We start from the raw sequence: 19,488 nt of genomic DNA on the forward strand, positions 1-19,488 counted from the left end.
AATATGATCAAACTTTACATTACAACAATGTCATGTACATACTATCCACGTAGATCACACGTAAGAAAGTGATATTACCAATTCGTTATTTTGGTGAGATACACAGGGGCATAACTTGAGATCACCAAACATATTCACTGATTTCAGCTGGAGCCAGATTAAAATCGAGGCTTCCCAAAAATGGACAATGTTAGACCAATATTTCAATATGTGGACCTTTACATCTAGAAAGACCTTTGGGATAGCATGCAGGCAGGGTTGGCGATATATATTTTTTTTTTAATCCGAAAAATATACACTGCTCTGAAAAATCTTAGACATGTTGCATTTTTCTACTCTGACGCATTTTGACCATCAACAATTTAATCAAAGCCTCCACTACTGTTTTCTACTATTATAACAACCTTGACTTGCATAAAGAAGGAAAAGCATTGCGTGAAATAGCTCGCATCACTCGATTTTCAAGGTGTGGTATCCGAAGCATAATCAACAAGTACAGAGAAACATAATCTGTAATTGACAAACCCAGGACTGGAAGAACCAAAAAGCTGTTTAACAAGGATGAGCAATACTTGAAGATAATATTCTTAAGCAAGAGGAAGAAAACAAGCATTGAATTGACAACAGAACTGGCTGAAGGCACAGGTGGTGTTATCCATCTATCAACAGTCCGAAGCACCTTTGATCATTGTTCTATAGTCCAAGTTCTGTGTTCTTGTGCATATTTTAGCCTTTTAGTCTTGTTCCCCTTTCTTAACAGAGGTATTCTTATTGCAACACATCCTTTAAGTCCTGATTTCAAGAGTGATCTTCGTACTATTGATTTGAATTATTTATCATTGTGGCATCTTCTAAATGTGAACTATAATATGTTTTGCTTTCTAAAAAGGCTTTCCGGAGTTTTGTCACAGACATCATTATCACATCATTCACATCATTATTGTATCACGCATTGTCATATTAACTACATTTTAATGTTCCCTGCATTCCAAGATTTCATGGAGAAAGTGCATACCTCTTGGGACCACCCGGCTTCAGTGCTGTGGGTGCTGAAGCAAGCAGCACAACTTGCTTCCTTGGAAGGGGCAGATAAGCTGGGCTTATTGGGTTTTCCCCCAGTAGATTTTATCATTGTGGCCTTGGTCAATACCCTGTCGGTTGGGGGTCCACCCAAGGACCCAGAGTGCCCTAACCTGCAATGCAGGGTTACGGAGATGCACGTAAAGAGGGCCTATACAGCAGAGGTGCAAGTTACCAGCTTAGCGAAAACAGCGGGTCTCCTTACTGCCTATCTAGACGGCATTCTCTTCAAAACACTGCTTCGGAGTTGCGCCTTGTCTCTGATATGCTGCTCTGCTAGAGTCCCTGATGTGGACAAGGCAGCACTTTTAGATGCGTTGATATCCACGGGGCATACCTGTGGTGGGAAAATTACATCTCATGCAATTTATGTACTAACCTCTGAATTGTTTTTCATGTGTTTGTTTAGCCTGTGTGACTTAAAAAGGAAGTATACCAATGCATTAAGAGGTTTGAAGTTTATTTAGTATTAAGTTTAGAATTAAGAAATAAAACTTCATAGTCTGGACATTTCTCTTCCTCTTTCAGCCTTCACCACACATCCTGTTATTGCTAAGTGAAGAGGGTTTAAGGTAGACTGAAAATGCCCATATATAGTCATGCTTTAAAGTAACTGCAAGAAAGTCTACATGACAAGACAGAGATTGTCATGGTGCCAGGAGGAATAAAGCATGCTCGCTAAAGCCATAATAAGTTAATTATAAGTAGTTATAATATTAGTCATATGATGTTTGTTTGATAGGCCACTTTAATGTTGCTAGTCGAGTTATGCTGGGCTGGAGAGTATGCTTGGCTAAGATGCATTTCCACATTGAAGAAGAAATAGTATAAGTACTTACAGTTTGTTCTGCGTAGAACATTGCTCGGTTTCCTAACACCTGCGTGTGTTGAGAGTGTTCTCGGGTTTGCAAACCATTAAACTTATTTACTCAATCTTTTTTGTTCTACTGAGTCTCTCTCTTACAGGAGTTTGAGTTGTAAACTTCCATGACATATCTTCGGTCCAGCAGTGGAGGAGATCCTGCAGAGCTCCCAGCGAGAACGCCAGGCATCCAAGGCATCCCGTCTGCTGACGTTCCCTCTCCCTCGCGACAGCTGATATACTTTACCAAAAGTATGTTGGTGGTTGTCTTCGACTTGGAAGGGAACATTAGGTTATGGACGTAACCCTGGTTCCCTGAAAGAGAAGACAACCACCAACCAACAAGGTCACATTCGTTCGCTCTCACGGGTTTGATGCAAAAGAGAAAGTAGTCGGGCTATTTGATCCATCGGTGGGTGGGACCGAGGACGTCATCCCAAGGAGAGGCCTATCGGATAGCAAAACAAAACTTGTATTAGTCCTCATTAGTTAATTCACACACAAAACAAGTGCATTCGTTTATAGGACAAAAGGTGTATGTAGGCTATAAAAGGTGCAAATCAAATCAGAAGTGCTAGTTACATATTTCAGGTATAGCCTATTAAAGCTTAATTTTTCAGTACATCTGTATGAAGTCAATCATGACCAGTAGTTGTGTGCAAAATTCTACAATGGAGCAAAAGCTTTATTTCATAGAGTGTATAAAAGATCTTATTCAAACTGTGGAGAATGACCAAATGGATTCCACAGCAGTTCTGCAGCACAATAACTGCACGGAACACACTTGCAAGCAGATTTAATGCTGCCTTCTCTGTGAAAGAGGCTGAAAGTAAAAGACATTGGAAAGCTGTAATGGAGTTATTTATTTTGTGGTTTATATAAAATAGTCCTAGGTTAAGTTGAAAAAGTTAATAAGGATGAAACTGGTTTTATTGCAAAATTGACACTTTCCAGAAGATTAAAAATCATTTAAATATTTTCAGTTATGAATAGTTAAGTTTCATAAAAGTTGTCAATACATTTTGGGATTTTTCATATTTGTTCCAGTTAGTGTGATACCACAAGTCTTTAGTCTACAGAAATTGCTGGACTAATGTAGTACATGTATTGTGTTTTGGTATCCTCTAGAGGGCAATAGCAGTTACTTTGGGTTTGTTGCAATTGAGACACATTTTAATACACAGCTTGGGACTATCTTGAGCTGTTTAGTTCCTTGCAATTGGCACTCCATGCCAACCACAGGCTCATCCCCAGTTAGTACGCTCCTTTCAGTTCATTGCAATTGACCCTAAGAGTTTAAGATGTTGTGTGTTAAAGTTTCCTAAAAAATGTATTTTCCTTGAGGAACTACATAAAATAGGTAGTAAAAGAAAAAATGATTCAATATACGATTTAAAAATCAGCCAACCCGGCATGCAGGTAAAATGAACTTACAGAATAATGAAGTCCAGGATTATGAAGGCTCTCTCTGTGGGTGCACTAGTTATTCACATGATGGTTTTCATGATTAACTAATCAGCTCCAGCACTCATGTTCTGGTTAACAGTCATACAAGGTGTGCTGACACACTAAACCAAACCTAAAGTAATAATAATAATAATAATAATAACAACAACACCACCACCACCACCACCACCACCTCTTTTGTGGTTTCTGTTTGTCAGCATGTTTTTTTTTTAAACCATTACGGGGTGACAATAATGAATGGAATGTACAGTTGGTTTTATTTTATTTTTTTAAGAAACACGGCAGGTTTGTTAAACAAGTCAAAACCAATACAAAAAAAATACAAATAAAAAAATCACTACCATATTTAAACCCCTCCTAAGACCAATACATAAAATTAATAATGGCTCTTGACAAGAATTACAGAGCTTTGAAAGACTTTACACACACAAAAACATCATTATCTGCCACTTAAAAATACATCAGCCAGTGTTACTTTTACACCACTTCAAAGTTTATTTTGCCAATGAATTAAAACTGATATCAAAACCGAACAGAAACAGTACCTTTTTAAATTACTGCATCAGTCAACAATTCAAACAAAGTCTTAGAAGATACCCTAAGCATCTTCAGGTTTTGTAGTCTAGGGAATAATAATAATCTTTCATAGAAGAAAAGACTATGGATTAGATAAATAAATACACAAAAGGTCAGCTTTTCATGAAAGCAATGAGTGGCCCTTCTCAGTGTATTTATTAATTTACTTTACCTTTTGAACGGAAAGGGTAACTTCGACTTGCGTTTTACTTCAAAAGATATGTGCAGTGCTTTAAAAAAAAAAAAAATCACATAAATCACTCTGTATCTTTCTATATCCACAACACACACTACTAAAGGCACAGAAAGGTACGTCCAAAATTGAATAAAAAAGTTTGTAAATGTGCTTGAAAATAAGAGCCAGGGTTAGGTACTTGCTTCTCTTGGCCTTTTTGGAACAGCTGGAAAAAAACAAAGGTAGCTCATATACATAAAGCTCTCCCTGCCATTCTCTTAAAAGGACTAGAGGGGCAAACTCCACATTGAAACACTGTAGATGAGTTTTGTTCCTGAAGCCGTTTATTGTTGTAGCCACTAGAAGTTCCAAGTAATTGTTCAGACTTACACAACTTCTTCCTGCAGGGATGGAAATAAGACTCCTATTGCAGAAGAGTTTGATCTATTCCTGGTTTAACGAGTTAATAAGACAAACCTGAGCTTGTTACCTACACACTGTGGCTAATTTCTTTATTTCCATACCCGCCCAGTTAAGTAAGTCCTCATTAAATAAAGCAGTTTGCATACATTAAATAAAGCAATTTGCATAGACAAGTTCCAAATGGTCAGTACACACTGAAAAAAATGTTACTTCATTTCATAACAGATGAACAAATGGAAATTTTATTGACCCAGTTTTTACCCTTTTCATAAAACAAAAGCCTTAACCCTTTACTTGCTGTATAAAAATGGATTGAAAATACAGACACATCCCCTGCACGCGCCCACCTGCCCCCTCCCTATAGTCTCTCGTTCTTATAGTTCATCATGATCCTTGGTCTCCTCATCCTTCAGTTTGAACTCGTCAGCCGTGATTTTCCCATCGCTGTTCCGATCCTGATTGGAGAACATGTTGTCGATGATCTTGCCAGCGTCAAAGCCTGGAGCCAGCTTGCCTTTCCCAGTCACCACCTGATGGTTGATGTAATTCGAGAACTGGCGAGAGAATAAAGTATAAACTGCAAGCATCATACAGATCTCCCAGGCAAGGAAATAAACCCCATGGTGTTGCACGTCCAAGTACCTTAAACAAGCAGCCGTACCATGTAGAATAGCATCTCCAACATACATCTTCATCAAATAAAAGGTGTACATCATTCACTTCACCAGTTGCAGAGAATATTTATGCAGAAGATATTTCAACTTAGAATAAAGAACATTTTCTACCATGTTTCATCCTCCAGATACGGCTAAAAATGCACATGTGCAGAATCTACCTCCTATATTCCTGTTGCCGGGGGACACGTTAATAAAATTAATTTTTCAGAGGAATAAGAGAACTTATTAAAAGGTCTACATTGTGTTTTATTTATTAATTAACTTTAAAACAGGTGTAGCTGCAGCTGTAAAACAGTATTAACCTTGTAAAATTGTGTGGCTTTGATAAACTGTAACTCACATCGGCAGTTAATGGGAACTATCTTGTGAATAGGTGGTGCACAGCACATGTTTGGGCTGCTTTAGAAGAGCAGTACATACCTCGACGGGATCAACATGTCCATCCAGGTTCGTATCCATTTCGGTGAAGAGATTGGGGGTGACGTCGCTGTTCCAGATGAACATGTAACCGTCAGGGAGTCCCTCCTCCAAATCAATCATCTCAATATCAAACACCAGCACAGCACTGCCCGGCACCTCCCCTTCTGAATAACAGTAGCAGAGAAACACACGTTTCAGCACTCAGAGCTGGGAAACCAGCACTTTCCTGACAGCTCCAAATAATGCTCAGTATACACAAATATCCTGTCTGAACTTCAAGATTAACTTGGTATGGGTAAGAAATCAGTGTTACCTTAGCTAATGTATTCTTCTTGTTTCTTCTTATTTTTAGTTTCAGTATTCACATCCTGGTGACTTTGGAAAACTCATCAGGGCACTCTGACATGTTTCCTCTACAAGTACAGCTTGTACACCAGAATGTAACCATTAACTCATTGCGGTCCTACGTCGACCAGGTACAACATTATAATTTTCCTTTTCCAGTCAGAAAATGAGAAAACTTTTCAATGGCCTAGTGAGACAGGTAGGAGCTGAATAAAAAAAAGGGCTTATCTGATAGACCCATGCACCAGAGATAACACGGACATAAACAAAAGGAGATAGCCGCTTTCGCATCCAGCGCTCAATCACTGACATTTGCAGAGCTTTTTGAGATGGTATAGTAATAAAATAATTACTTGGATCGCATTATTGAGGAGTTTGATGATAAAACAAGTGATCAGGAGGGGATTTATCAGTATGCACGTCTATAAGGTATGTGAAATACAGCTAACAAGGGGTGGGGCTTAGCTGGAGATACAGTACTGACTGTCCTTTTGCAATTCAATGCCTTTTAAACCTGTTTTACTCTGGGGGAAAAAAAATATTTTAAACAGCGCGCGTGAAAAAAAGTTGGACCCGACGCGCCTGACAAACGCTGAATAAATGGACCACTGAGGGTTAACCTGTCCCCCTGCAACAGTGAATGGACATTTGTTCTCCATGGCACCCATGCCGATATATTTCTTACATCTACCAGGGAGACAGATTTATGATTATACTTTGGCAATGTATAAAGTTGAACTTAGCTTGTCTCCAGGAGGTGATGACTGAAAAAGAAAATAACACAGTACAAAGTGATTGTAAACAAAAAGATGAATATATTTGTGATGTTTCAGACCTGTGTAAGCAAGACAGATCTTTACGTACGTCGAGTTGCGAGGCTTGAGGTTGAGAGTGCACAGAACTTACCAACTCCTCTCTCTCCGTAACCCAGGTGAGGTGGGATGACAACAGTGCGCTTCTCCCCAATGCACATGTCCTTCAGACCCATGTCCATTCCCAGGACAACCTGCCCGGAGCCCAGCACTACGTTGTATGTTTTTCCATAGCTGTGCCTATAAAAAAACAATTCACAAACACTGCTTTAGAAGCACCAGGTATACAGAAAAATACTATGTTTTGTCTATCATTCATAACTTTAATCAATTCTGTGGCGACACTGTTATAAACCAAACCAAGTAGTCAAAAGTTGTGCCTAATGTTTATCATTAATAAATGCATTAGCCAAAACGAGTTAGCCCACTTGCCCCTGAAGTTTGAATTCTTGTTTCGGACCTTAGTCACTGCACGTCTACCTTCTTCATATAATAAAGCTTTAGTAAGGAGATTGAATACAGATTTTATATACAGTGCTTCTCCTCCACTATACAGCAGCAATGCATTTATGTTTTGTAGGAGACACCTTCTCTTACTAAACAGGACTGCTTACAGATTTGTTCCATCTCGGTGCCAACTCACAATTTAGAAACCTGATCTCACATTAGGTGATTGCCAGATCATTTTTCTACAGGGAGTTAAATTAATATCAGACAATGAAATGAGGCGTCTATTGGTTTCAGTATTTCCTCAGTGGAGCATATACAAAATTGCATAAGTTAATACTATACTTCGGGCTTGAAGTTTTCGGTTTTAACCGATAACTGAAAAAACACTCCCAAAGTCCCATGCATGGGAAAGCATTTTTCAAAACACCCATCTGAAAGCAATGCTGGATAAATAAAATTACACAGACGCCCTTTTTGCTTCCCATGCCACTCATGAACAGCTTACGTGGAGTCAATGAGAGTCCCGTCCATTAGAGTGGCGTTGTAGTGGTACTTCACAAAGTCTCCCTTCTTGCTGAGGACGTCGCACTTGCTGGGCTTGAAGATGGTGGTGATCTCCACAGTGTCGGAGGGGTTGTGGAAATCGATGACGTCGATATCAAAGATCAGTACGGCAGAGCCTGGAATCTCGGTGCCTGTCAGGTCACACAAACAGTTAACAGGAGTCTTTCTACCATGTCGGAAATTTAAACTATTAACAAAGCCGACAAATGTAGTTTTTGCCAAAGATGGTTTATTCAGTAACTCTAGTGACAGAATCCTGCCACTGCTCTAACTGCAGCTATACTGTTTTTATGGGGTCAGTAAGGTTAGGATAAAACCAATGGGTACATAAACCTCAAACCTTTCCAAGTGCAGATGTTGGGAATATAAAAAGCTAGTGTTTAATAAACAGAGAAAAAATTGTTTGCATTTTTACTCTAAGTTTTAGTACTCAAACCATTTAAACAAAGACTAGGTATTGAGAGGTCTTCTAGCTGTTACATGTTTATTTTAACATTACATTTAAAACACACACATTTTTATGAACATTAGGTTAAATATTTTTTTTGTATGAGAAGTCAAAGTGTGTGCTATTTGTGCATCACTAGCTTCAGGTACAGAAGGAAGTCAAAAATCTAAAATACATTTACAACTGAAATGTTGTTCTACAATGAGTATAATTGAACAGTATGCATATCCCTAACCACATTGCACTAAGAAACCATCATCAAAAATGGAAGAAAGTTTAATCACTACTTGGTAGGCAGTCTGTGGGACTTGAACAGCATCCTGGGTTTAATATACAGAAAGCAACCAATAACTATGAGCTAGGAGAATTCAATCAGCTGCAGTCTGGCTGCTGTTTTCAAGGGTACCCCGCCCTCACCTGTGCCCTCTTCGCCGTACGCCAGGTGAGGCGGGATGGTGATCCTCCGCTTTTCTCCGACACACACGCCCAGCAAGCCCTCGTCCATCCCAGCAATGACATAGCCTTTACCGATGTACGTGTCGTAGGTGCGCTTCCGAGAATAGCTGAAAGAAAAGGAGCGTGAGGTGCAGCGAGCAACAGGGCACTGGAGGAGGGAATCGGGTTCAAATATTTGTCTGGTTCAAATCGTGTATGCAATCTGGAAATGAAAGCATGGTAATGACAGCAACTAGATACAGGTGCGCACACACACACACACACACACACACACGCACACACACACACACAGATAAGTGTCAGAACACACCGCGATAGGTGGCAGTAACCCAGGCATGCTCAAAGAATTCCAGAGAGCAACTGATACCAGAACAAAATCAGAAGCATGACAGGATTTGGTATTTATTTTGTTATACAGTTGTGTGTTTCTGGAAATGTGGAATCGTTGAAAAGAACCACATTTCACAAAGCATTGACATTATTCACCAAAAATAGTTAAAAATAAGTATACATTTGTTTTTTTTAATTTAAAAAAAAAAATGAATATTTTCTTAATAAAATTATGTTTATAATATGGAAGGTTTCAATAAAAATAGAACCTAAGCTGCAACTATAAATCCAAGTTCTGAATTAAAGTTGATTTTTTTAAATGCTGAGAAAGCCACTTCATTAATATTTTGTCTAGTTGATTTAAAAACCGGCAGACAAACAGCACAGCACGTAAATATTACTTTAGCCAAATATACCTCGAGTCAAAGAGAGTCCCATCCATAAGAGTCCCGTTATAATGGTATCTGATGAAGTCCCCGACATTGCTCTTCCTCAGGCAGGTTTCAGGGGCATCCAGCTTCTCTACAGTGATGCCGTCTTTGGGGTTGTGGAGATCAAGCAAAACAACGTCAAACACCAGAGAGGCCTGGCCAGGAATGTCACTGCCTGAAGAAGACAGAGAAAGATACTCATTGTGAAACAGTAAAGCAGTCTGGTAACAGAAGACACACATAACAGGTGCTGCAGGAAGGAGGCACTCTACTCCGTACAGAGAACCAGAAATCAACAAATCCCACAGAATGACAATAGGGGGCACTGTTCTGTATGTGGTGCTGTCCTTTCAATGAAACATTGGGCTCTATTCGCAAAACATGAGTGTTTTAAAGTAATTTTTTTAATTTGTGTTTAAAAAGTCCCTGCATTACCGTCTCCATTCTCTCCGTAGCCCAGGGAAGGTGGCATGGTGATGATGCGTTTCTCTCCCACGCACATTCCCAGCAACCCTTGGTCCATACCAGCGATGAGCCAGCCGATTCCCACATAGGTGTCGTAGGTGCGCAGGCGATTGTGGCTGTAACAAATAAACAGAAGAGGAGCTGCAGAGAGAAAATACAACCAGAGACACAGAGAGAGAAGAACAAAAAACACAAAACTGCAACCTTTGGAACAGATATCTGCCTTGATTAAATCATTTGACAACAGACAGCATGCTGTGAACAGCCACAGTCAAACCTTACTGCATTGTACTTTGAATAGGAGGTTAAATTTACACTACGTGTAAAGGAAATACTGTGTAAAAAAGAAAGATGATTCAGGCCTGCCACAGACATATGCAACACACAGCTATGGCCAAAGTTTAGCATCACCTAGAATTTTAGGATTAAAAAAAATTAACATAATTCAGATCTTTTATTTAACATTATGTGATCAAATAAATTACAAAGTCATATTGCAAAAGTCTACCGGAAGCTGTAACAGTAGTACAGTATATCAGGTTAGATTTTGAAGTGTCACATTTTTCAATTTTTCCATTTTTCATTAAGTATATGGAAAACTACAAAGCTGTATGTAATTCACTGTGTTAATGTAACACAAGCGTTTTGCAATGTACTGCTGCGCTGTAAGACAGACCTACCTCGTGCAGTAAACAAACATTTCCAGATAAAAGCTTTACAAAAGAGAAATGGTGGCATTGAAGGCACAAGGACCTATTTTCTGATAAATATATATTTGTGTTTCGTGTTTGTGGGCAAGATGAACATCACAAGTCAGCTGTTAGGGTTAGGTTGCTACGGTCGCCACCCAGCCGGGCTTGAAGCCACAGTGAATAGCTCCATCATGCACCACATGATCAGGGTCCCTTGGTTGCTTTTAAGTTTTATAACAATAAATAATGTTTTGTTTCTAAAAAGCGTATGTTTCGGTGTATTTTGTTATATAACTTGTTTTATGGAAGCCTAGTGTGTGCACATTCATTCTGTGTATGACATGTACCTGTAACCTTTATAGTTAGAGTTGCAGGCACAAATCTAACTGTAAAAAAAAGGCAAAAATGCCATGAAAAGGGTAAGGGGACAGTAATAGAAAACAATGCATGCCAGATTACTAAGCCTCCTCCAATTCTTTCCATAGCGTAGCACATAGCACCTGGTATTGGTCAATTCATTTAAAATAATGTTTTTCCATTTACCTGGAGTCAAACAGGGTCCCGTCCAGCAAGGTGCCGTTGTAATGGTAGCGTACGAAGTCCGAGACCTCGATGGTGCGGCCGCAGTTCTCAGGCTTGTAGTACGTTTTTATCTGAACTTTATCTTCTGGGTTCCAGATGTCCAGCAGCAGCACGTCGAAGTGGAGAATGGAATTGGGAGGGATGGTGTCTCCTGAGAATTTAACAAGGTTTACGTTATGGCAGTGCATGCATTCACTGCTGCTTTGGGTTCAGGTTCTGTGGGAGGTTTGTGAATATTAAGGGTAATAAAGTCATTATTCAAAGTGAAATCAATTAAGTAAGGTTTCACACAGGCACAACTACAAACTGTATGTATAAAATAAACACAATGGCAGTACACACCATGGAAGACATGTAGCCCAACTGCTAAATATTGGTAGTTTAAATTCTGCCAAGTCGCTTGATAAAGTTTCATTTTGAAAGTTAAAGATGATTAATTAGCCAACAGCCAATTACTGTATTTAGAGTGCTTAACACATGAACAATTCTTATGAATATGACCATTACCTCTCTCTTTGCACTATACCTGTAAACCTTCTAAACTAGTCTTGCATTCAGAATTCTAGCGCACAATCCCCTGTAATAACTGTGGTCGATCTTCTCCAGTCTGTTTACTCGTGTAAACGATCAGCCATTCCATTGTTCTGGTGGCAAAACACTGTACTCACCATATCCATCCTTGCCATAGGCCATCTTGGGGGGGATTTTAACCAGCCGCCTCTCGTTCACACACATGCCGACCAGGGCCTTGTCCATTCCCTCGATGAGCTGCCTCTTTCCCACGTACACGTTATAAGTAGAGCCTTTGTCATAGCTAGAGCAGAAAAAGAGAAAATAAACAAAAACTCTGGAATGCAAATAATTGAAGCGCAGCCTCTGCAAACATAGGAGCAATTAATACTGTACTAATGCAGTTTTGTTATTATGCCGTTGTTATAAACATAGTAGGCCTAATTATAAAAAAAAAAAAGTGTAAAAGGATGATAAAAGATAAGTGACCAAATACTAAGGTGACCGAGAAGAGACTGCAGCTGCATTGAGTCTGCCCGACATTACATTGAGTCAGCGACACAATTGCAAAGAAAACACAAAAAAACAGACAGAAAGGCATTTGTTTCTGTTTTCTACAGCTGCGTTATTCAAACTCCTTTATTTAACTAAATGGATTGCTGGTTTAGTTAAGCAGGCCATATTTGAGAAGGGGTTGTAACATTCTGTGGCCTGTGGTCCAACATCACAGTGGTCTGGACCACTCCAGCAAAACTATGGTCAGTGTCTTGTGTACTGCGAGGTGGACAGAACCACTCAGGGCGCCACTGTTATATTCTGATTTTACAGTTTTATAGTGAATTTTGCTTTAGCCTAATTTTATTTTCCTAATAGTTAGTTTACAGTAATAAATGCCAGTATTCTGTGCAGAGTTGGGGTCATTTCCAATTCCCTTCTAACCAATTCAAATTCCTATTCCATTCATTTTACAACAAAGGCTTTATTGAGCAAATAAATCCTGTAAACAACTTAAAGAACTTGTCAGGTAACCTGATAAAGCCTATGGCATAAACCTCAGTAAAGACTGTGCTGTAAAAAGGAACATGAATTGGAATAAAAAGGAAACTGGGATTGGAAATGGAATTGAAAAAACAGAATTGACCCAAACTCTGGTTCAGTGGCAGCTCCAGACTTTCCCTTATGAAGGGGCAGAACAAAAAATTGAGGGGGTCTGCACCCCACTTTGTGCAGGCATGCATTAAATACATCTGAATCAATTTCACAGTCAGATAAGTGGACCAGTGTAAATAGCAGGCTTTTAAAATGTGTGCTGTGTGTATTTCAAGAAAAGGATAACAAGAAAGTTAAATTATCATGAAATGTTTTCTTAAAACCAGCACAAACAGGAACATATTGTATGTAAATGGAGACTAGGATTCTTCAACAACACTGGGGTCTGAAATGTACCTGCTGCATAAGAAAAAGCGCTGTGGCTCCCTTTACAGCGACAGGCAAGGCAGTACAAATGGAAATGCCTCATGGGTAAGCACATTGTACTCATTCGAGTTTGCCTTCATTATCTGTGGACAAACGCTGCCAAGCCAGAGCTTTTGCTCTTGCACAACCCCTGCAGGGCAGAATCATGCACTGCAGACGAACGCAGGAAATCACAGACGAAGCTCATTATTATAGAAATAAACTGGTCTTTACTACTGCAAGTTAAGTATTATGAAAATAAAATAACTAGCCGGGCTAATTCATGATAAAACTGTAAAATCAGAGTGTAACAGCAGCAGCCTGACTGGTCCCACCCAGGGCTGATGTAACGTCAAAAAATGCATCCCTAGGTCATATGGGCACCCGCAATACCTGCTTCAGTATTTCCAGCCTCGCTCTTCTGTCCCTGCCTACTTATTTTTTGCATCTTGTTTAGAATGGCCTCTGTCAAATCATTTACACAAGCAAGATTCAGTTGAAATAGTTGCTTTCAGCAAGTTTTATTTTTTTTTAATTACCCAAACAATTGTACAGGATTTTTTTTATTCTCCAAATAATTGTACAGGATTTATATTCCGCCTTCCTGCTGTGTTAAAGCCAGGTTTTTAGATGTCGATAAATATATTAAAAAAAAAAAGTTAACAGATAAAAAGAAATAATATGAAATTCTTCCCTGAATAAAACGAGACATTATAAAAAATTTAATTAAATGATTTTCATTTGGCTCGAATTTTTCTGTTTTGGCTCATGTGGGGAAAGAAAAAAAAAACTCCTCGCTGACTCTTGTTGGTCAATATATGCGTACGTGAAAGTAGCCAATGATCATTTTGACAAACTCCTGGGGCAAAACAGTCTCTTGGCCGGGGTCTGGGGGTCGCCTAGGCTCCCCCGCCCGAAAGCTCTGGGGTTGTACATGCTCTCAGATGCATTCTGAGCCACTGGGCATGGAGCATTTCCCAGCTAGCGGTGCCTTCAAAGCTATGCAGTTTCGCAATTCGTTGCTCCATCGCTGCACCTTTGGGCTGGCTTGCCTGCCGCTCGGCTCTCCCTCTCTGGTCCATGTCATCCGGCACGGAGCTCCATAGGGTCCGGCTGGGTTAAGTGTGTTCTCCTGCCGGCAGGCACCATGCCCAGCTACTGGCTGGGGGGTAGCTCGACTTGCCCAACTTGCTCCACACTGCAGAGCTCCTCAGGGTTCCGTCGGGCGCTGTGATTGGGAGCGCTGGTAGATGCCTTCCCTCAGCGTTGGCCAAGACGCGGTATGCAAATTCCTTAACCCACTGGATCAGCAGCTCCAGCTTGCTGGGTAGCCCTTCCGCCTTCTGCTTGCTGCTGCTTCGTGGAACTAGGGTCGCACTCCATCCCACATTCCAACGCCAATGTAGTGTTTAGCAGGAAAGGATGGAAACAAAGGCATTTACCGTCTTCAACTCACTCAGAGTCCACAGCTCTGACAGCAACACTGCATACAACACAACCCCAAAACACACAGAAGCTATTGGCGGGGTCCATCTCCTTTTAAACCTTCAGCCTCACCCTTTACCCAAATGAGCTGGTAGAGCCGGACAAGCTTATTAGCTCTGTCCCTGCACTTTAGGGCAAATGAACACTGTATAAACCAGCCAATCAGGAGCAGCAGTCTCGCCAGCACTGCTCAAGGCAGTAAACAGAACACATTGCATTGCAGGATCACTGCAGTATTTAGCACCTAAAGTGTAAAATACTGGCAGGATATTATTTGGCAGAGGCTATTTGGCATAACATCTCGATGCACTTTCTGACGGGGATGGATGGACGGCCCCCCCCCCCCCCACAAAGTTCCCTGCGTTTGGCAGGGACCCACGCAACTGTGCCTGGACCCAGCCTAGGACTGGGACCTGGACAGTCCAGTAACTGGCATCTGTGTCTGGGTAGCAGATATTTTAAGTGAAACACATAAGAAACACCAACCTTCCTTTAATATTTTCTTTGACATACATTGGTTGCTTAAACGATTTCCACTATGGTATTACAAATGCACAGTTTAGTACTAATCTGTACATTCTACTTTGTTCAAATGCTGGGGACAACGAATATATCCACGTGACATAAACAATCCAATTAAGGGGTTGCAGTCACGTTGCCCCAGCAGTCTACGCCACCATATTGGCAGTAAAAACAACAACCATGGTGGCTAATGGAAAAACTGTATCTTCCACATCAATATTGAATGTATTTGCAACCACAGAGCGCACGTCTCACCTCCAGGTCACAGGAATTAGAAATTATAATGATAACGTGCCAGATACTTGCAATTTGTGACCCCTACTGTGAGCAGCACTTTGAGGTGATTTGACCAAATTTCTTTTTACCTTTTAAGAAAACTTATTTACAAGACACCAATTAAGAAAATAAACATTTCCAATCGTTTGTTTCAAATACAGTACTAATATGAATTACATACAGTATTTCTGTTTGTGTATAAACATTGAAATACTCGTCATTAAATAAACATCAAAAAAGTTGATGGTTCTGCGATTTCATATTGAAGTTCAGTAAAATTATTATAAAACACGCATAATAATGAAAACTGCCGTGATCTGGTGGTATTGTGTTAAACTAGTGTACTACAGTTTTGAGACAAGGTTCCAACACTGTCTCCATACCAGGCCCGTATATATATATATATATATATATATATATATATATATATATATATATATATATATATATATACACACACACACACAATTTTAAATGTGAAGCTTTTGATTCCCTAACCGGGATGCACGTATATACATACATTGCTTTGCCGCAGGCTACAGATCGTTTTGAGACCATTTTGCAGAGAAATAATGGCAGGCTCTCTAGTAATGGATTAAATGCATCCTATGTTCTTAAAAGGCTTTTTTTTTTATCGTAGTCATATATTTAATAACTTTACAAGCCTTGAAAAACGATGCTATAAAGTTTGCAAAAATTAAAAACTACAAATAACTAAAAATGGAAAAATAAGCCCCCAACACCCCCCAATTTAGTTCTTAGGCTTGTAGCTGTAAACATTCTCACAGAAATATGTACACTGACTGAAATAGGCTATACAGTGCTGTCTGCGTGGCCAACACAACCATGCAATTACAAACATGCATCGCTGCTTGGGATACAGCATAATGATGCGTTTTTTTTTTTTTTTTTTTTTTTTTTTTTGTTAACTGCAATGCACAGAAATGTCAAGAATATCTATTTTTAAAATAGCCTTACCTGGAATCAAACTTTTTGCCATCGGGGAAAGTGCCGTGATAGTGGTATCTAACGAAATCACCGGATTGTACAGCTCTAACACATGTCTCTGGGACTGATGTCTTTTCAATAACTATATCGTCTAAAGGCACCAGAGGAGCATTACATGCTACGAAAGTTATCAAAACTGCCTGGAGGAGAATCATTAAATGCAACCTGTGGATCATTTTCTAGTTACTGATATATAATTGTACTGTAAGACCTTTATCTCTTCAATTTTTATTTGTATTATTATTTTTTAATTGACCCGCACTTTCCCTGCTCTGCTCCTCTGCTACTCTTGTCGTCCCGTTTTTCTGACTGGCTGTTGACTCAATTTGCTTTGAGAGTGCAAGTCTTCAATCGTAAGCCGATCCTCTTTTTCGATGTGTAAACGTGTAGCTCTGGCCCTCAGTCAGCTGGGAAAAACATTAATTCCTCTTTTGGCTGCCCTCGGATCTGCACGTGCCTGTTTTGGTTTTTTTTTGCATTGGATTACAAAACGGCAAAAAAAAAAAAAAATCTACGCTGCCTTACATACATCTAAAACAGGTCCACACATTAGTTCTTGGAGCATTTGATTCTCAGAAAGCACCACAGCAGTGTTGTATGTTTTTTTTTTTGTTTTTGTTTTTTGTTTTTTTTTTAAACTTATGTTGCAACTAAAGTTTTGGGGTTCAAATGAATCCTGCCGAAGGACCCTTTAACACGTCAAAGGAGTCGCCACTCTACGTGGCACTGTGTCAGTCCTGTACCGTACCGGTATAAGTACAGGGTAGGATCAAAAATGTGTTTTGTTTTTATTGTACTTATTATTAACAGTCATCACTATAGTTTGGATGTAGCAAGATAAAGAGCAGTTTAAAATACTTTTAAATTTTTTTTTAAAGAAAAATAAATAACATATGCAAGCATAATGGAAATTGATATATTGGTGAATTATTTTACATTTTGGTAATAGGGAGGAATAAGGTCACTGTAGCTATGATAACAAAAAGAGAGTTGTGCCCTGATATGAGGAAAGTTTTAATACAACTCATCGATCAAGCTTCTGGAATCCTTGAATGACAATTATTTTCCAAGATATGTGGATATTTTCCTGAATTTGAATGATGTCTGAATCATCCAGTAGAAGTATTATTATTTTTTACTTTCTTTGTAAGAACAAGTATAAACACTTTTTAAAAAATGAAATGCCGGTAAATATAGCTGTAAAGTACAAATGTGTGCTCCGTTAATTCTATTCATATTCACTAAGATGCCCCTTGCTACTTCTGCATCTAAAGGAGATGCGAATAGCAGTGTAAAATAAATGAATATATGTTTTAACAGTTTGCCTTTATTACTAATCAACCTAGTTTGCACTAGTATAGCACTTATTATATACAGGCACAATTTTGTTTGAACTACATAGAAAAAATATATGCATAGAAGTCAGTGTGTTTATCAGGAAAAGACCCCAAAGGCATGAAAGTTTTGAACTTTTAGCAGCCCTGTCTTGGTAACTCGATGTAAACAGAAGCAACTTACAGGTGGTGGTTGGTAAAGCAGGAGAGCACAGGTCACAGCTTGCAGATACTAGATAGACACACCTTAGAGGAAGTTTCCAAAACTAAGAAATTCCACAGGATAGACTGGCATACCACTAAACATGAGTGCCATTGTGTTGTAATCACTGTATAACTGAAATGTATAACTGTATGGTATTAAAATGGAATGTGTTAAAACATTCTAGGCTACTCCGCATCCCTTATAAAAGTTTCCCATAGTGAAAGCATAGCAAAGTGTAATAAACCACAGTGAAGGCATTGGGAAGCATAGGTAAGCATAATAAAGACCAAATAGGTAAAATACATGGTAAAACATGTGAAAAGTATAGTATAACCATGGAAAAACCATGGGGATACTGTAATGCAAATTTACCAGGCTAAACTTTTATAAGGGTAGGGTGTTTACCATTTGACTCCATGTAGGCTAGGACAGTCTGGGAAAGTTCAGTTTTCAACTCACGCCCCAATGCATTTTAGTAAGTATAGGGTCCTTGAGACAAGTAAACTGAAACAGAATGGATTGCGATGCAAGCTGAAAAGCCTGAACTGTCCCTTACTGTCCTAGTATACACTGAGTCATATGGTAACCCTGTGTACGAGATTATCTGGAGAAACGGCATGCAATTTGATGTGAAAACTATAGGGATTTACAAAATGATTAAGCCATCATTTATTACCCATTGGGTGGGGATTTGGTCACTTTTGTGACCTAATTTGGGGGAGCTAAATTTTACTTTGTCTGCTTTATTATTATTTATGTATGCGAACTATGCATCAGCTGCAGAGTCACTTACAGCGTCTCACCCGAAACATGGAGCAAAAGAAGGTTAAGTGACTTGCTCAGGGTCACTCAGTGAGCCAGTAAGTGAGCCGGGATTTCAACTGGGGACCTCCTGGTTACAAGCCCTTTTCTTTAACCACTGGACCACACTGCCTCTTGTAGTGGATGAGTCTGCAAAAACTATCAGCCACTGAAATGTGCACAGCCTCTTACTGTACACAGTTTAAAAAAAATTCTTAAATATTTCAAGACTTCATGATTCCATGTTTTAGAATGTTATCAGTAAAAGCATACCAGCTAGAGGCTCCTAAGTGGCGCATCCAGTAAAGGCACTCCGTGTGGAGTGCAGGATGCGCCCTATAGCCTGGACATCATTGGTTTGAGTCCAGGCTATTCCACTACCAGCTGTGGACGGGAGTTCCCGGGGGAGGGGGTGGTGCACAATTGGCCAAGCGCCCCCCAGGGGGAGGGCTTAGGTCAGGGTGTTCTTGGCTCACCGCACACCAGCGACCCCTGCAGTCTGGTTGGGTGCCTGCAGGCTTGCCTGTAAGCTGAGTTATCCTTCAATGCTGCACCTCTGAGGTGGCTGCATGGTGGGCCTGCAGTGTGTAAAAGAAGCTGACAGCACACGCTTTGGAGGACAGCATGTGTTCATCTC

The 19,488-nt window shown here is 39.7% G+C and overlaps 1 protein-coding gene across 1 annotated transcript; it reads right to left on the reverse strand.

Moving 5' to 3' along the window:
• Positions 1-3,643: 3,643 nt before the first annotated feature.
• Positions 3,644-16,920, reverse strand: LOC121314732 (peptidyl-prolyl cis-trans isomerase FKBP9-like). Its single transcript, XM_041248323.1, has 10 exons — positions 16,482-16,920; positions 11,924-12,069; positions 11,217-11,406; positions 9,952-10,097; positions 9,502-9,691; positions 8,717-8,862; positions 7,793-7,982; positions 6,932-7,077; positions 5,681-5,844; positions 3,644-5,137 (listed from the first exon to the last, which is right to left on the reverse strand). The coding sequence occupies exons 1-10, from the start codon at positions 16,685-16,687 to the stop codon at positions 4,958-4,960; spliced, it is 1,704 nt and encodes a 567-aa protein (XP_041104257.1). The 5' UTR covers positions 16,688-16,920; the 3' UTR covers positions 3,644-4,957.
• Between the last annotated feature and the right edge of the window lie 2,568 nt (positions 16,921-19,488).

This window comes from Polyodon spathula, chromosome 4 (assembly GCF_017654505.1).
Source record: "Polyodon spathula isolate WHYD16114869_AA chromosome 4, ASM1765450v1, whole genome shotgun sequence".
NCBI classification, from domain to species: Eukaryota; Metazoa; Chordata; class Actinopteri; order Acipenseriformes; family Polyodontidae; genus Polyodon; species Polyodon spathula.